Source organism: Mastigoproctus giganteus, unplaced genomic scaffold (assembly GCF_048544385.1).
Source record: "Mastigoproctus giganteus isolate SK-2022 unplaced genomic scaffold, ASM4854438v1 scaffold_15, whole genome shotgun sequence".
In the NCBI taxonomy this organism is placed as follows: Eukaryota; Metazoa; Arthropoda; class Arachnida; order Uropygi; family Thelyphonidae; genus Mastigoproctus; species Mastigoproctus giganteus.
The window spans coordinates 7,801,568-7,819,731 of NW_028328292.1; the positions used below are offsets into that span (position 1 = coordinate 7,801,568).

Genomic DNA, 18,164 nt, shown 5'->3' on the forward strand with positions numbered 1-18,164 from the left:
AACCCAAACAAATAACCATCTATGGCCACATGGTGCAAGGAAGCCTATGGCCTATGCTGCACCAGCAAAAAAAAAAATAATAATAATAAATAAAGAATAAAAATAAAATAATAATAAGATGGAGAAAATTTTTAAAAAAATAAAATAATAAGAGAAAAGGAAACAGACAACCTATACATTTCCCTCCTCCCGCAAGTGACCAGCTGACCTTTGAATTTGAATTTCCCAAAACTGTCAGCCTCCACTACCCATGTAGATAACTTATTCCAGTAATTTATAACTCTCTGGTTAAAATAAAACTTCCTGCAATCCAGTCTGAACATCTACCCCCATAAACTTGAAATTATGGCCCCTAGTTCTAGAACCATTTACAACTGTGAAAATTTCTTCCACAATCATTTTACTTATGCCTCTCAGAGCCTTAAACACCTCAAGTCTCCTCTAAGGTGCCTAGTTTCCAAGCTTAGCAACCCACAAATTTAAAGTATTTTCTCATATGGATGCCCCTTTGCTGATCTCACCAGGCAAGTTACCCATCTTTGGACTCTCTCAAGAAGCACAATGTCTTTCTTTAGGTGCAGTCTCCATACTTGAACACAGTACTCCAAGTGTTGTTTAACAATAACCTTATATAAATGGGATTATGACGTCCTTATCTCTACCAGCAATTGTTCGATAAATCACCGATAGGACACCATGGGCCTTCCTTGTAACCAGTCTACAATGCTCTGAGAACTTCATGTCTGATCATATCATAATACCAAAGTTCATAATACCAAAGGCTTTAGTTCAACTCCACCAAGAGTAGGAGACCGGCGGAATTACTTAGCAAGTACAGGTCACTGTTGAAAAAAAGCCGTGAATTAGGGTTGAATTTGAAAGTGTCTGCAATTCTGCCCAGACACGATAGGAGGGAGTATATGATGAGAGCCTTGTCGATCAATTCGGCCCTGGAGGGATTGTGCAAGGCTCAAGGTGTAGAATTTTTTTCAGCCTGGACTGTACTTGTTAACAGGAGAGATTGCTTCTACAGGGATGGGATACACTTAAATAGAAAGCATGCAAGAATTTTTGCTGATGCTGTCGAGGCAGTGTTAGGTGGATCGGAAAACTGCTAGTTGGGGGGGGATACAAGGACTAATAGATTAACAGTAGCCACTGGCAGAGGTGGAAGTGATTCTTGCACTGCTTCTATTGAAATGAGCAGAAGCCTGAAAAACAAGATGCAGGATATTTCAGAGACTGCTGGGAGTCATTGCGGTACAAGTAAACACATGGGTTGTGTTAGGGTAGCTAAGAATAGAAACAGGTGCATGTATACCTGCGTGTACACCAATGCTAGGAGTTTGGTAAATAAATTTGATGAATTTGAGGTATCGCTCAAAACATCAAAGGCAGATATTGTTGGGATATCAGAGACGTGGTGTCACACAGATATAAGTAATGCGGAACTGGAATTTGGGGAATACAATGTGTATAGAAAGGATAGACAGGGGAGGAGAGGTTATGCTATTAGTTAAGAAACAAAGTCCAAGGAAGTGAAGCCAGTTGACATCGATGGACAGGGCAGTGTCGAGTCAGTTTGGTGTGACATAAGCATAGGGAAATCAAAATTGAGAGTAGGAGTGTGCTATAGGCCTAATGACTCTGATGAGTATAATAAGATATTGTACAGGGAAGTAGAGTGGGCCAGTAAATCAGAGAGTCTTATAATGGGGGATTTTAATTTCCCAGATATTGACTGGAATTTGTGGGTTGGTCACTCGCACACTAGCAAGGCTTTTGTGGATTTATTGGATGATTGTTTTCTACATCAGCATGTTCGTGAGGCAACAAGAGGGAGCAATACTCTTGATCTGATTATCAGTAGTGATTCTTCATGCATTAAGAATCTGCAGATAAATGAACCACTAGGTGGCAGTGATCACAGTGTGCTGAAGTGGGATTTACTCAAGGAGGTAACTACCATCAGAGGCAAAGGGAAGGGTTTTTGTTTTCGTAAAGGCGACTATGATGGTCTGAGACAGTATTTAAATTCTATACAGTGGGACCAACTGATAATGTTACCAACAGCAAACTCAAAATGGGAAGCATTCAAGGAACTAATCTTGGAGGCTACCAGGCTTTACATACCAACTAAGAAATATTGTTCAAGGTTTAGGCCTAAATGGTTGTCAGATGAACTAATGAGACATGTGGCAGAGAAGAAAAATGCATGGGATACATACAAATTAATGGGTGACATGGAAGCCTATGATGGATATAAGTTGGTCTGTAACCAAGTCACAAAGGAGATTAGGCAGGCAAAGGCAGAGTACGAAAAATCCTCAAAGGATGCAAAGAAAAACAGAAAAGAGTTCTTTACATATTTAAACTCAAGAAGGAAAGGGATGAGTCAGATTGGTCAAATGGATATTGATGGTTCAACAGTTGAGGATCCTGCTCAGGTGGCTAACAATCTAAACGAGTATTTTGCATCTACATTCACTCATGAGGAGTTATTCAGGAAGGAGAATGATGTAGGTAAAATAAACATTGGCAGTGAGCTGGATGATTTTTTAATAACTGAGAGGAAAGTGGAGGAGAGATTGTTGAGGATAAACATAAAAAAGGCGCCTGGGGTGGATGGGATCTATCCAGCTATATTAAAGGAGGCAGCAAAGGAAGTAAGCAAACCCCTAGCCATAATTATGAGAGCTTCTTTGGACTCAGGGGAGGTACCCATAGACTGGAGATGTGCAAATGTAACCCCAATTCACAAAGGAGGATCAAAGGCTGACACGAGTAATTATAGACCTGTTAGTTTAACTTCTGTTCCAGGTAAATTAATGGAGGCACTGGTTAAAGAAGCACTGCAGGATCATCTAGACAAGAATTCAGTTATAGCTCAGACGCAGCATGGTTTTGTTAAGGGTAGGTCTTGCCTGACCAATTTGATTGGATACTATGATGTAGTCACAAAAGAACTGGATGCAGGGAATAACTCTGATATTATATATTTGGATCTTAAAAAGGCTTTTGATACTGTTGCACATGGAAGACTGCTGCACAAATTGGAGCAGTGTGGCATTGGAGGCAAATTGCTGCTATGGATAAGGGGATGGTTGAGTGGCAGAAGACAGAGTGGTAATCAATGGACACTGCTCAACGTGGACTAATGTTATTAGTGGAGTTCCTCAGGGTTCAGTGTTGGGTCCGTTGTTGTTTTCGGTGTTTATGAATGATATTGATGATGGGATATCAAGTTTAATGTCCAAGTTTGCAGATGATACAAAGGTTGGCAGGGTTGTTAAGGACACTACTGACGCTATGCTGCTGCAACAGGATCTGGAAAGGTTGAACAGATGGGCTGAGAGGTGGCAAATGAAGTTTAACATTGACAAATGTAAAGTACTACATATGGGAAACAGTAACCCCAGAGCAACGTATCAACTCTGCGGTACAACACTGACAGTGGTGGAGAATGAAAAGGACCTGGGGGTAATTGTGCAGGCAGATATGAAGTTCTCTGGGCAGTGCAGACGAGCTGCAAGAGTAGCTCATGGTGTCTTGTCAATGATATACAGGAATTTTTCTAGCAGGGATAAGGAGGTGATTATTCCCTTGTATAAGGCAATGGTTAGGCCACATGTTGAGTACTGTATACAGGTCTGGAGGCCTCATTTCAAGAAGGATGTGGAGCTGCTGGAACGGGTACAGAGAAGGGCAACAAGATTAGTGAATGGAACAAAGGGTTGCTCTTACGAAGAAAGGCTTAAGTTTTGCAAATTACAGAGTCTGGAGACTAGGCACCGGCGAGGTGATCTGATAGAGGTGTATAAGGCTTTGAATGGTTTGAGCATGCTCAATGTCAATAGGATTCTTCATCTTGCTCAGAATAATCACCTCAGAGGGTATAAATTCAAATTGAGGAAGGACGGATGTCGGATAGATGTGCGGAAATTTGCCTTTGGCCAGCGGGTGGTTGGTTGGTGGAACCGACTTCCATCACTTGTTGTTAAAGTTGATAGCCTAAACAAATTTAAAGCTCAACTGGACAGGTATTTCGAACGAACGGAAGGGTGAAATGGGAGTGGTGTGTGTTTTTTTTTTTTTTTTTGGCTGATGCTGAATAAGCTTGCTTTCTTGCATCATATGCCTCTACTAATGCTAATGCTAAAAAAAGTGTATAATTTATTTTGGGATTGCTTTTTTTTTTTTTTTTTTTTTTTTTTATGTAAACCACAAAAGGTATTAGAACCTATAGTACTTAGTACCGTGCTTGGGTTGGAGGTTGAGAAGATGAAAGAAGATATTTGTTGATGTTGGACTTGAACTTCTGTAGACTGTAATCTTCAGGAAATACGTATGAAGGAAGGTTTTTCCAGAAAACGGCAGTTGAATGAATAAATGAGGAAGATGAAAAGTTGGTTCTGTGAGTTTGAAGTTGGACAGTAAATGAATGTTGGCTGGTGGCTGCATGTGTTCGGACTGTTTTGAAAGAGAGAGCAGGAATTATAGAAGCCAATTCAGAAGAACAGTGCCTGTGGAAGTATCTGTAGAAAAGGACACCATGGGCCTTCCTTGTAACCAGTCTACAATGCTCTGAGAACTTCATGTCTGATCATATCATAATACGGAGAGACTCTGTTAGAGATGAATCATTAATTAACCTAACTGCCCTTTTCTGAATGGAATCAAGAAGTCTGAGAGAGGTTTTGGGGGACCAACCCCAAATGTGGGAACAATATTCCATGGTAGGGCGGATTTGCAATTTATACAGCGTAAGCAAATGTTTGGAAAAAAAGTAATGCTGAGAGCAAAAGAGAAAACCAAGTTTTTTAGATGCAGAGGAAGCAATATTTGTAATGTGCTTGTGCCAAGAGAGATTAGAAGTCAGGGTAATCCCCCAAAAGAGATATATCATTTTGTCTAGAAATCGGGAGTGTCACCAAAGATAAGCACAGCAGCAGAAGAATCCTTTTTGCGAGATACAAGATAAGACTGAGTAGAAGGGTTGAAATCAACTAAGTTGTCTTTGCCCCACTGGAGAATTACCTGAAGATCGGCATTTAAGGAATTGGTAGCAGATTTTTGAGAAGTTGAAGCTGATTGAGCAGGGCAAGGTTTCTCAAAATGGAAAGTGGAATGCAATGTGCTATCATCAGCAAAACTATGGATAGGATTTCCAGTCAATGGAAGAAGGTCATTAATATACAAGAGGAAAAGAGTGGGAGAAAGAACTGAACCTTGGGGGACACTGGCATTAGTGTAGAAGTTAGAAGACAGAGCCATCTACCATCACCCTCAGTGAGTGATCAGAGAGAAAACTGGATAACCAATTACAAAAAAACAGTTGGCAAACCATAAGATGGAAGCTTGTTTAGAAGACCTTTATGCCAAACACGATCGAAAGCCTTTGAGATGTCAAGAGTAACTGCTTATGTTTCACCGAACTTTTCCATTGAATTAGTCCATAAATGGGTAACATAAGCCAAAATATCACCATTGGATCGACACTGACGCAATCCATAATGGTGATCATTGATCAGACAGAAAGTTCTAGGTAGTTTAAAAGTTGGCAGTTAATTGATTTCTCCATTACTTTAAAAAGAGTAGAAGTAATTGCAATGGGACGATAATTGAATGGGAGGGACTTCTCACCCTTTTTAGGAACTGGCTGGATATGAGCTCCAGATGGAATTCCTTACTGTTCCCCAGATATAATACCTTACACTTTGCTGCACAGCTGCCATTTTTCTGACCATCCCTGAAGTCCATCTAGGTCACTCTGAAGAAGCTCTGATCAACAGTGATCATTAACTACTCTACCAATACTAAGACGATATGCAATTTAACAATTGGATATCGTCTTAGCTTTTGACAGATAGAGTAAGGTTCTCCCAAGCTCTTCGATTCAAATTGGATTAGTGTTGGTGGGGGGAGGATTTTCTAAATGAAGCTGAAGGGAAGGTTTTTTGGTATATTTTTAGTGTTCAATTCTATATTATAGCATAAGATATTTTTAAAAGTACATCATTGTGCACTCACTGATCACTGAATTATGACCACCCTCTCCGTAATAGACTATGCCACATAGCTCGCAATATAAAAAGCCAAACAGCTTCGTACACTATAGCAGCGATAATTTGCATCTAGTCATGCAAGTCAAAGTGATAAAGTAGCAGTTACGAGACTTAAGTTATCGCATAATTTCAAAAGGACATTATTGTGGGGACTCATGCGTTGGGTGATTCCATATTAGAAACGGCACGTCTTGGCAGTTGCTCACATTTTACTGTGATTAAAGTGTACAAAGAATGGCATGAAATGGGTCAAACCACCTCCTGCTGACAGAATTGTAAGAGATTAGCGGAGGTGCAGCAGTTTGGGCTCAATGACAGGTCACTGTGAGACAGCTGACATTGCAATACTGAGAAATACAAGGACAATATCCCAAACGATGATGTGTCACGCACTAATATGTATGGGGTTTCACAGCAGATGACCCAAGTGACACCCTCTCCTCGTCACTGATAACCGTTGACACCAAATGATGTAGTGTCAACAAGCTGATAGGACACTGGTGGACTGTAAATGAGTGTGCTGGTCGGATGAGTCCAGATACCTGGTGAAACACACTGACAGACACTTTCGTGTGTGGCACAAGCAACACAAATCCATGGACCCATCATACATGGTACCCACTATCTCCAGGTAGGTGGCAGTGGTTGCTTAACATGGGGTATGTTTTGCTGGCAAGAACTAGGACCCTGGTACGAATGGACCAACGTTTCACTTGCGAGATCTGCCAGCAGATGTGTGCTAGTTACACTGGTGTAAATATGATTTCTTTATCATTTAAATTGTGTTATTACCTGTCAGACCAACAGTCCCTTTACATCAGTTAGCAAAAAGGTTTTTTACACCTCCCTAATGTTAATTACATAACAGGAGTTACATAACTCTTGGTTGGTTGATGATACTTGGGTATATAAAATTAACATTAATACATGATATATTATAATACATTTGGTATATTTTCATCCTCTTTTGATGCTACCATTATATTTTATGACCTTGTAAAATTGGTATGGGGTTCATAGGAGTATATAGCAGTGCTGCTAATTACTTTTACATTGATAGGTTGGTCCCATCTCCATTGAGTGCCTTCATTGTATACAGGTTGTAATTAGCACTTTATTTAATATTTTATTTCATGCTTTTATTGTATTTAATACCTTTAGCTTTATATCTCGGTCTATTTAATATCGTTATACAGCTAGCTTTTGAACAGTATAGCATTAATATATGCATCTAGTTACAAAACTCCTGGTTGGTTAATGGTATATAAAATGAACACTAATTAACACAGCATTCTAGTAAGATTGCACAAATATGTATAGTGATTGCATAATGTTTAATTAAACAATGGCATTAGAGATCAGGGAAGGAAACAGAAGAAAGTTATAAACAGGCATACTTCGTAGTGGACCAGCATAGGTCCACTACAAAGTAGTGGCCTGTCATATCCATGATGGGGCCCTCCCTCCTGTTGCTAATCTTCCTTAATGATGTTAATGAGGTTGTACAGGAGATGCTGTCAAGCCTGCTGAGGATACAAGGCTCAGGACTAGTGTAGTCCTGAGGCTTGTAGTCCGATTGATTACGATTGAGCCTTGTAGATCAGTGTAGTCCGATTCTGGTTAACGACCAGAATCAGACTACACTGTTTCAAAATGACTGACTAGTTACAAATAAGGTTTCATGCTACTAAATGTAAGGTCTTACACCTGAGAGGGAACAAAAACCAAGGCATAACCCAAAGACAGAGGGGGGCAGGAAGTTAGATGGTTCAGAATGAGAAAGACTTAGGTTACAAAACGATGCTTTCCACACAGTCTAAACAAAAGCAAAACATATCCTATTGATGGTTTAAACACATTTGTAAGTAGGAAAAAGAATATTATTATTCCTCTATATAACAGGATAGTGAGACCACATTTGATATACTATACAAATTGTGATCAAAAAGTTTGAAGTTTGGAGACTGAACAAATATTTACAAAACGAAGCTAACCCTTTGAATGAATTTCTTTCAAAGTAGTCTCCCTTCACACTACACATACCAATTCCAATGCTTTTGCAACTTCTAGAAGTATTCTGGTAGATATCTTTTGGAATTGTTAATAGTTCTTGTGTCTCTTAATTTCCTCAGTCGTTGCAAATCTGTTACCTTTCAAGGGGACTTTACATTTGGGAAACAAAAAAAAAAAAAAAAATCAATCTAAATTTGGTGGCAGATGGGGGACTGCAGTGATGTAGTGCTTCACAATAAAATTCTTGAATGGAGTACACCAGGTATGCAGAGAACTATCATGATTCATGTGCCAACTGCTGAATCACACTTTTCCATTTCTCTGAACAGTATCACACAATCACCATAGAACTGTTATTAGTATTCCTGGTTCATGCAAGACAGATTCGTAATGAACAATGCCCTGTGCATCAAAAAATATGGCAAGCATAATTTTCACATTTGATCTAAAGCAATTCCAAAAAATGTCTGGTCATCTCAATGGAGGCCAATCGATATTCTGGAAGTCAGAACTGTTCCTCAAACCATTTCTGCACAACAAGTGCCGATGGTTCACCGCATTGTCACCTTGGAAGACACCATCACCATTTGGGAAAAAGTGTAACATAGCGGGGTATACACAGTCAGCAAGCAGTTGATGATAGTAGAGACCACCGATACGTTGTTCCACATGCACCGGGGATCCACGGCCTGCACTTTTGATACCATGCATGATCGATCAAGAGCCTCATGTTGTTGATGCCAAATCCATACAGGACCATCCACAGTGTGGAGTAAATAATGTGACTCATCCGACCAGCACACCTTTTTCGGCGAGTCTTTTACGCCGGTGAACCTTGGTTAGGAGAAGATGCCATAGGGGTCTTTGCTGGTATAGCCCCTACGTGCAAGCTTGTGACACATGGTCATGCCAGATATTGTTCCAGGTTGGCCCATGTTGTATTGGGTAGTCAACTCTTCAACAGTGCTGCGCCTGTACGTGTCATCTGACACGACGCTCACCTCTAACATCAACCTTTCGCTAACCTTTGCAGTTTTGCCGTCGGGTCATTGTTTGACCATTTGACGGCAGTCCTGGTACACCAACTACAGCGGCTCTCGAACACCCCCCACCAGTTCAACTGTTTAGGAAATTGAGGCACCAGCTTGTCGAGCACCCACAATCTGTCCTTTATCAAAGTCCAATAAATCCTTCCTTTTACCCATTATGCTCGGAATTTTAATACCTACTGAACCACTGACACCTTATCTATGCTACATAAGTCAACTAACTCCGCACTCTCATACCTCACGTGGTCAACAGGTCGCATTCAGTTTTCATAGGGGTGGTCATAATTCAGTGATCACTTAGTGTATATTCTGTAATACTTTGGTAGGGCAACGTATACAACTCCAGAATATAATTGAAAGTGCTCTTGTTGGGGCAGAAGATCAGGATTTAGTTTTCTGTTAAATTCTTAAAGTCCTCCTAAAAGTATATTAAGTCCTCCTCCGAGAGAAAGAGAGAGAAAAATAACCAGTCTTACCAAAGTAAATAAAAATTATTACTGATTAATTTATGAAAAAAAACTCACCACACCTATACCTTTTGATTTATTGAACAGGAAGGAAATTCATTGGGAAAAGTTATCACTGAATATAAATGACAGTTGGAATATACTCACCCTCCCAACCTACAGCTTGAAGCGGTGGAACATTATGTTTGGTAACATACTTCTCTTCTATAACCATTTGGGTTGCTGTTATCACTTGTGCAATAACTATTAACAAATCACCTGCAACAAATATTTGCAAAAATTACACCAGTATTTTGATTAGGTAAAATATGTTGTCTTTTCTCTTTGACATAGATACCATTTTTCCCTTCAAATACAGGAACAAAAATGGCTTATAATATAATAGTTATACTGTAACATTAATAATTAATTAGTTGATTAAAATGTTAATGATTGGTATCTGTAATTCCCCCCCAATCTGTTCCAACCCATTTCAAACATGCTACAACCAGTCACCATCCAACTCCAAAAACTCACAGAACCAATTTTTCCTCTTCCTCTTTTTCCCCCTTACTACTCCTGAGTTTTTTTGGAACAATCTTCCTTTGCATGTACTTCCTGAAAACAATGATCAACAGAAATGCAAGTCTAAAATCAATAAGTGTCTTCTCAACCTATAACTGATATACAGTAGTAAGTACAATAGATTTAAATTGGTATATGTTCTAACAAATATTAAATTTGCAGATGATACAATTGGCAGGATATTTAATGACAATAATCAGGGTATGTTAATGCAAAAAGATGTAAAAAAATTAGGCAGATGGGCTGGGAAGTGGCAATTGAAGTTTAACATTGATAAATGCAATTTATCAGTGTTAAACTGCAATTTAAAACTGACAGGTTCTACAATCCATATGTAGTACTAGCAGTAATTCCAGAATAACATACCAATGGTGTGGCACCACATTGGGGATGATGGATAAGTCAATAGGTTGTAGATGACTCTCATTGACTGGTGCAATACCACCACTTTGCTTATTGGAGGCTTGAAGTGGTGAAACCCATGTTTAGTCTCTAGAGCAAAGTTTCCGGCATTCCCCCCATACTTCTCTTTCAACCCATGCATGGTACTAAGTACTATAGGTTTTGATACCTTTCGTGTTTGGGGTTGACATAAAAAAAAAATAATAATAATAATAAAAAAAAGTAAAAAAAAAATCTGATGGTAATTGTGCAGGTCAGACATGAAGGTCTCTGAAAAGACAGGCAACTAGGACAACTCATGAGGTTTTGTCAAAAACATGCAGAAATAAGGAGGTGATTATTCCATTGTACAAGAAGTGGTTAGACCACATCTTGAGTACAGCACACAGGTCCAGGTGCCCCTTTTCAGGAAGGATGTGGATCTGTTGGAATGAGTGCAGAGAAATGCAATGAGATTAGTGAGTGGAACAATTTGCAAAACTGAAGTTTTTACTTACCAGGAAAAACTTCAGTTCTGCAAATTTCTGCATCTGGAGACTAGGCACCTGACAGGGCATAAATTAAAATTCAATCTAGTTGCTCTTCAATGCACCTGCTCCAAAAGACTTCCAGACCTACTACAGTACTCAATTACTCAATATTTGACCGAACCATTGCCTGTTACAATGGGATAATCACCTCCTTGTCCTTGCTGAACAAGTTTCTATATATCATTAAGAATCCAATGAACTGTTTTAGCAGCCTGTCTGCACTGCTCAAAGAACATCGTGTTGGATAAAGGAACCACTGGGCGACAGTGATCACAATGTATTGATGTGGGAATTATTTAGCATTAGCATTAGTAGAGGCATATGATGCAAGAAAGCAAGCTTATGCAGCATCAGCCAAAAAAAAAAAAAAAAAAACACGCTCCAATTTCACCTCTCATTTCGTTCCAAGTACCTGTCCAGCTCAGCCTTAAATTTATTTAGGCTTTCAACTTCCACAATAAAGGATGGAAGTCTGTTCCACCAACCAACCAACCAACCAACCACCCGCTGGCTAAAGGCAAATTTCCACACATCTATCCTACATCTGTCTTTCCTCAATTTGAATTTATGCCCTCTCAAATGATTATTCTGAGCAAGAGGAAGAATTCCATCAGCATTGAGCCTGCTCAAACCATTCAAGGCTTTATACACCTCAATCAGATCACCTCACAGGTGCCTAGTCTCCAGACACTGTAATTTGCAAAATTTAAGCCTTTCTTTGTAAGAGCAACCCTTTGTTCCATTCACTAATCTTGTTGCCCTTCTCTGTACTCGTTCCAACAGCCGTACATCCTTCTTAAAATGAGACTTCCAGACCTGTATACAGTACTCAATGTGTGGCCTGACCATTGCCTTATACAAGGGAATAATCACCTCCTTATCCCTGCTAGAAAAATTCCTATATATCATTGACAAGACACCATGAGACGGTCTGCAAGCTACTCTTGCAGACCGTCTGCACTGTTCAGAAAACTTCATATCTGCCTGCACAATTACCTCCATGTACTTTTCACTCTACCAATGTCAGTGTAGTACCACAGTTGATACGTTACTCTGGGGGGGGTTACTGATTTACATATGCAGTATTTTACATTTGTCAATATTAAACTTCAGTTGCCACCTCTCAGCCCATCTGCTCAACTTTTCTAGACTAATCTGCCTTCGCTTGCCTAATCTCCTTTGTTACTTGATTACAGTCTGTAAGCTAGTCTGTAATCTCCTTTGTGACTTGATTACAGACTAGCTTATATCTGCCACAGGCTTCTGTGTCACCTGATAATTTATATGCATCCCATGCATAGCACACGCTTCTTGATTAGACTAGGGTTTGAGCCTGTGTCCACCAAATATGGAGGATGCAGAAAGGTCAGGGAATGAGCACCGCATATCCCTGGAGCAATATGGCCTTAGTTGCTAATGCTCCTAAAAACGAAATAACAAACAAACATCCCATGCATTTTTCTTTTCTGCCACAAGCCACATTAATTCATCTGATAACCATTTAGGCCTAAACCTTGAACAGTATTTCTTAGTTGGCATGAAAAGCCTAGTACTCTCCAAGATTAAGTTCCTGAAGGCATGCCATTTAGAATTCACCATTGATAATATCATCAGTTGATCCCACTGTATAGAATTTAAAAACTCTGAGACCACTGTAGTCACCTTTATGAAAGAAAAAACCCTTCAACTTACCCCTGATGGTAGTTACATCTTTAAGTACTAGGAGATGGCTACTAGAAGACTGTCGTGTTCAAAGCCGCTAAGTGGATTTTTCTTATTTATTGATTTGAAATTATTGTTTTTCTAAAACTTTTGTTTTTTTGTTTTTCTAAATTTAGTAGTATAACATTATTTTGTGATTTTCTGATTAATTTGGTGTATTTATTCTTTACTCGGCCTTGTAATTGCATAAAAGTATCGGTAAGGGTATCCATGTTTGCAACTCCGCTGAACGAGACGTTCTTTAGCCATATTTAGCCGCTTGACTGAATATTTTTTTACATCGAATTATTTCTGTAAGTAGCTTATAGACGTAGTAAGGATCGTTAGTTTATTCTGAATTGAGACAGCGAGATTTGAAAGTTAATTAATACTTAAGTGTCCGTAGATTACCATTCGTAACTTTCCCGCCTTTGTGATACGATAGTTATATACCGTACTAGATAGCGTTAGTTGAACTTCGTTAGCAGTTAAATTGTACTTTTAAATAAATACATATAACGACTTAGATTACAAACGTAATATAATTAATTATATTTAACATAATTAATAACATAATTAATTAATTAATAGAATCATGACTCAGACAAGAGCAGCAAAGCAAAAGGTTCAAGCTAATGGAAGTGCTGTGACTCAGAGTAGAACTGAGGGGGGCAGTTATCCTCTGACTCACAGCCTTATAAAATGCACTGTTTGCTTGATGTTTGCAGAGCAATCGGGTACGGGACATGATACTGCCATGGGGGATGTCACTGTGTGTGCGCGATGCAAGGAGTGTATCGATATCAGGCAACAACTCAGCGTTCTTGTGGGCCTATATGAGAGCTTGAAGGACAGGGTGGATGCCCTCGAAGAAACTAAATTGAGGGGCCCATCAAGCTCTCAGCTGCCCACATCAACGCCAGAGCTTGCACTTGGGCATCACGTGACACGGAGGCAACCCCCAAGGTAGAATGCGCTGGTCCCGAAGGAACTAGTAGTTGTTGGTGACTATTGTCAGGGAAACGGGAAACATGGTATGTAAAAAGGATAGGTGGAACAGGACCAGAGTATGTCTGCCAGGGGCAAAGGTTGATGACGTTGTAGAGCAAATATCATCTTTTAAGGGCACAAAAGGTGATATAGTTGTACACGTTGGCACTAATGATATTAAGAGTAGGAGACCGGCAGAATTACATAACAAGTACAGGTCACTGTTAAACAAAAGCCGAGAAGTAGGGTTGAATTTGAAAGTGTCTGCAATTCTGCCCAGACACGATAGGAGGGAGTATATGATGAGAGCCTTGTCGATCAATTCAGCCCTGGAAAGATTGTGCAAGGCTCAAGGGGTAGAATTTTTTTCAGCCTGGACTGTACTTGTTAACAGGAGAGATTGCTTCTACAGGGATGGGATACACTTAAATAGAAAGGGTGCAAGATTATTTGCTGATGCTATCGAGGCAGTGTTAGGTGGGTCGGAAAACTGCTAGCTTGGGGGGAGACAAAGACCAATAGATTGACAATAGCCACTGGCAGAGGTGAAAGAGATTCTTGCACTGCTTCTATTAGAATGAGCAGAAGCCTGAAAAACAAGATGCATGATATTTCAGAGACTGCTGGGAGCCATTGCGGTACAAGTAAACACATGGGTTGTGTTGGGGTAGCTAAGAATAGAAACAGGTGCTGGTATACTTGCGTGTACACCAATGCTAGGAGTTTAGTAAATAAATTTGATGAATTTGAGGTATTGCTCAAAACATCAAAGGCAGATATTGTTGGGATATCAGAGACGTGGTGTCACACAGATATAAGGGATGCAGAACTGCAATTTGGGGAGTACAACATCTACAGAAAGGATAGACAGGATAGGAAGGGGGGAAGGGGTTATACTATTAGTTAAGAAACACATAAAAACCAAGGATGTGAAGCCAGTCGACATCGCCGGACAGTGCAGTGTTGAGTCAGTTTGATGTGACATAAGCATTGGGAGATCAAAATTGAGAGTAGGAGTGTGCTATAGGCCTAATGACTCTGATGAGTATAATAAGGAACTGTACAGGGAAATAGAGTGGGCCAGTAAATCAGAGAGTCTTATAATGGGAGATTTTAATTTCCCAGATATTGACTGGAATTTGGGGGCTGGTTACTCACACACTAGCAGGGCTTTTGTGGATTTATTGGATGATTGTTTTCTACATCAGCATGTTCGGGAGGCAACTACAGGGAGTAATACGCTTGATTTGATTATCAGCAGTGATTCTTCATGCATTAAGAATCTGCAGATAAACGAACCACTAGGTGGCAGTGATCACAGTGTGCTGAAGTGGGATTTACTCAAAGAGGTAACTAACATTAGGGGTAAAGGGAAGGGTTATTGCTTCCGTAAAGGCGACTACGATGGACTGAGACAGTATTTAAATTCTATACAGTGGGACCAACTGATCATGTTACCAACAGCAAATTCAAAATGGGAAGCATTCAAAGAACTTATCTTGGAAGCTACTAGGGCTTTACATACCAACTAAGAAATATTGTTCAAGGTTTAGGCCAAAATGGATGTCAGATGAACTAATGAGGCATATGGCAGAGAAGAAAAATGCATGGGATACTTACAAATTAACACATGACACAGAAGCCTATGATAGATACAAGTTGATATGCAACCAAGTTACAAAGGAGGTTACGCAGGCAAAGGCAGATTACGAGAAATCCGTGGCAAGGGATGCAAAGAAAAACAGCAAAGAGTTCTTTACTTATGTTAACTCTACAAGGAAGGGGATGAATCAGATTGGTCCACTTGATATTGATGTGTCAACTGTTGATGATCCTGCTCAGGTAGCTAACAAACTAAATGAATATTTTGCATCGACATTCACACATGAGGAGTTATTCAGCAAGGGGAATGCCAGAGGTGTATTCAACTCTAGCAGTAAGCTACAGAATCTTGAAATAACTGGGAGTAAAGTGGAGGAGAAACTGTTGAAGATAAACACAAGAAAGGCACCCGGGGTGGACGGGATCTATCCAGTTATATTAAAGGAGGCAGCAAAGGAGTAAGCAAACCCTTAGCCATAATTATGAGAGCTTCCTTGGACTCAGGGGAGGTACCCATAGACTGGAAATGTGCAAATGTGACCCCAATTCACAAAGAAGGATCAAAGGCTGACACAAGTAATTATAGACCTGTGAGCTTAACTTCTGTTCCAGGAAAATTAATGGAGGCACTGGTTAAAGAAGCACTGCAGGATCATTTAGACAAGACTTCAGTTATAGCTCAGACACAGCATGGTTTTGTTAAGGGGAAGTCTTGCCTGACCAACTTGATTGGATATTATGATGCAGTCACAAAAGAACTGGATGCAGGGAATAACTTTGATATTATATACTTGGATCTTAGAAAGGCTTTTGATACTGTTGCACATGGAAGACTGCTACACAAATTGGAGCAGTGTGACATTGGAGGCAAATTGCTGCTATGGATAAAGGGGTGGTTGAGGGGGAGAAGACAGAGAGTGGTAATCAATGGACACTGCTCATCGTGGACTAATGTTATTAGTGGAGTTCCTCAGGGCTCAGTGTTGGGTCCATTATTGTTTTCTGTATTTATAAATGATATTGATGATGGTATATCAAGCTTAATGTCCAAGTTTGCAGACGATACAAAGGTTGGCAGGGTTGTCAAGGACACTACTGACACTATGCTGCTGCAACAGGATCTAGAAAGGTTGAGCAGATGGGCTGAGAGGTGGCAAATGAAGTTTAACATTGACAAATGTAAAGTACTACACATGGGAAACAGCAACCCCAGAGCAACGTATCAACTCTGTGGTACTACACTGACAGTGGTAGAGAATGAAAGGGACTTGGGGGTGGTTGTGCAGGCAGATATGAAGTTCTCTGAGCAGTGCAGACGGGCTGCAAGAGTAGCTCATGGAGTATTGTCAATGATATACAGGAATTTTTCCAGCAGGGATAAGGAGGTGATTATTCCCTTGTATAAGGCAATGGTCAGGCCACACCTAGAGTACTGTATACAGGTCTGGAGGCCTCATTTCAAGAAGGATGTAGAGCTGCTGGAACGAGTACAGAGAAGGGCAACAAGATTAGTGAATAGAACAAAGTGGTGCTCTTACGAAGAAAGGCTTAAGTTTTGCAAATTACAGTGTCTGGAGACTAGGCACCAGCGAGGTGATCTGATAGAGGTGTATAAAGCCTTGAATGGTTTGAGCATGCTCAATGCTGATGGGATTCTTCCTCTAGCTCGGAATAATCACCTGAGAGGGCATAAATTCAAATTGAGGAAAGACAGATGTAGGATAGACGTGCGGAAATTTGCCTTTAGCCAGCGGGTGGTTGGTTGGTGGAACAGACTTCCATCCCTTGTAGTGGAGGTTGATAGCCTAAATAAGTTTAAGGCTCAGCTGGACAGGTATTTTGAATGAACAGAGGGGTGAAGTGGAAGTGGTTTTTTTTTTTGGCTGATGCTGCATAAGCTTGCTTTCTTGCATCAAATGCCTCTACTAATGCTAATGCTAAGTAAATCCCACATCAGTACACTGTGATCACTACCATCTAGTGGTTACTTTATCTGCAGATTTTTAATGCATGAAGAATCACTGCTGATAATCAGATCAAGAGTATTACTTCCTGGACATGTTGCTGAAGAAAACAGTCATCCAATAAATTCATAAAAGGCTTGCTAGTGTACAAGTGACCAACCAGAAGTTCCAATCAATATCTGGGAAGTTAAATCCCCATTATAACACAATCTGATTTACTGGCCTACTCTATTTCTCTGCACATTTGCTCTTTATTTGCATCAGATTCATTAAGCCTAGAAAAGACACCTACTCTCATTTTCCCTTTCCCAGTGCTTATGTCACACCACACTGACTCAACATTGCATTGTCCACCAACGTGAATTGAATGCACTTCCCTAGATTTTGTGTGTTTCTTAACTAACAGCATAAACCCTCCTCCCTTCCTGTACACATTGTACTACCTAAATTCCAATTCTGCACTGCTTATGTCAGTGTAGCACCATGTCTCTGATATCCCAAGAATATCTGCTTTTGACGTCTTGACCAGAACTTCAAAGTCATCAAATTTATATACTATATTCCCAGCATTTGTGTTCATGCAAGTATATAGATACACCTATTCTTACTCTTAGTTACCCTAACACAACCCATGTATTTACTTGTTCCATGATGACTTTCAGCTACCCTTGAAATCCCCAGTACCTTGCTTTGCATGCTGCTGCTCATTCCAATAGAAGCAGTGCAAGAATCACTTTCAACTCTGCCGTGGCTACTATTAATCAATTAGTCTGTGAATCCCCCCCCCCAAGCTAGCAGTTTTCGAACCACCTAACAC

The 18,164-nt window shown here is 40.0% G+C and overlaps 1 protein-coding gene across 1 annotated transcript in view; it reads right to left on the reverse strand.

The window, feature by feature from the left end:
- Positions 1 to 18,164, reverse strand: part of LOC150074937 (solute carrier family 35 member F6-like) — a 107,536-nt gene that overhangs the window by 21,023 nt on the left and 68,349 nt on the right. Inside the window, exon 5 of the mRNA XM_090389387.1 lies at positions 9,742 to 9,852. Coding sequence (XP_090245513.1) covers positions 9,742 to 9,852 — 111 coding nt within the window. The remainder of the gene's footprint in view (positions 1 to 9,741; positions 9,853 to 18,164) is intronic.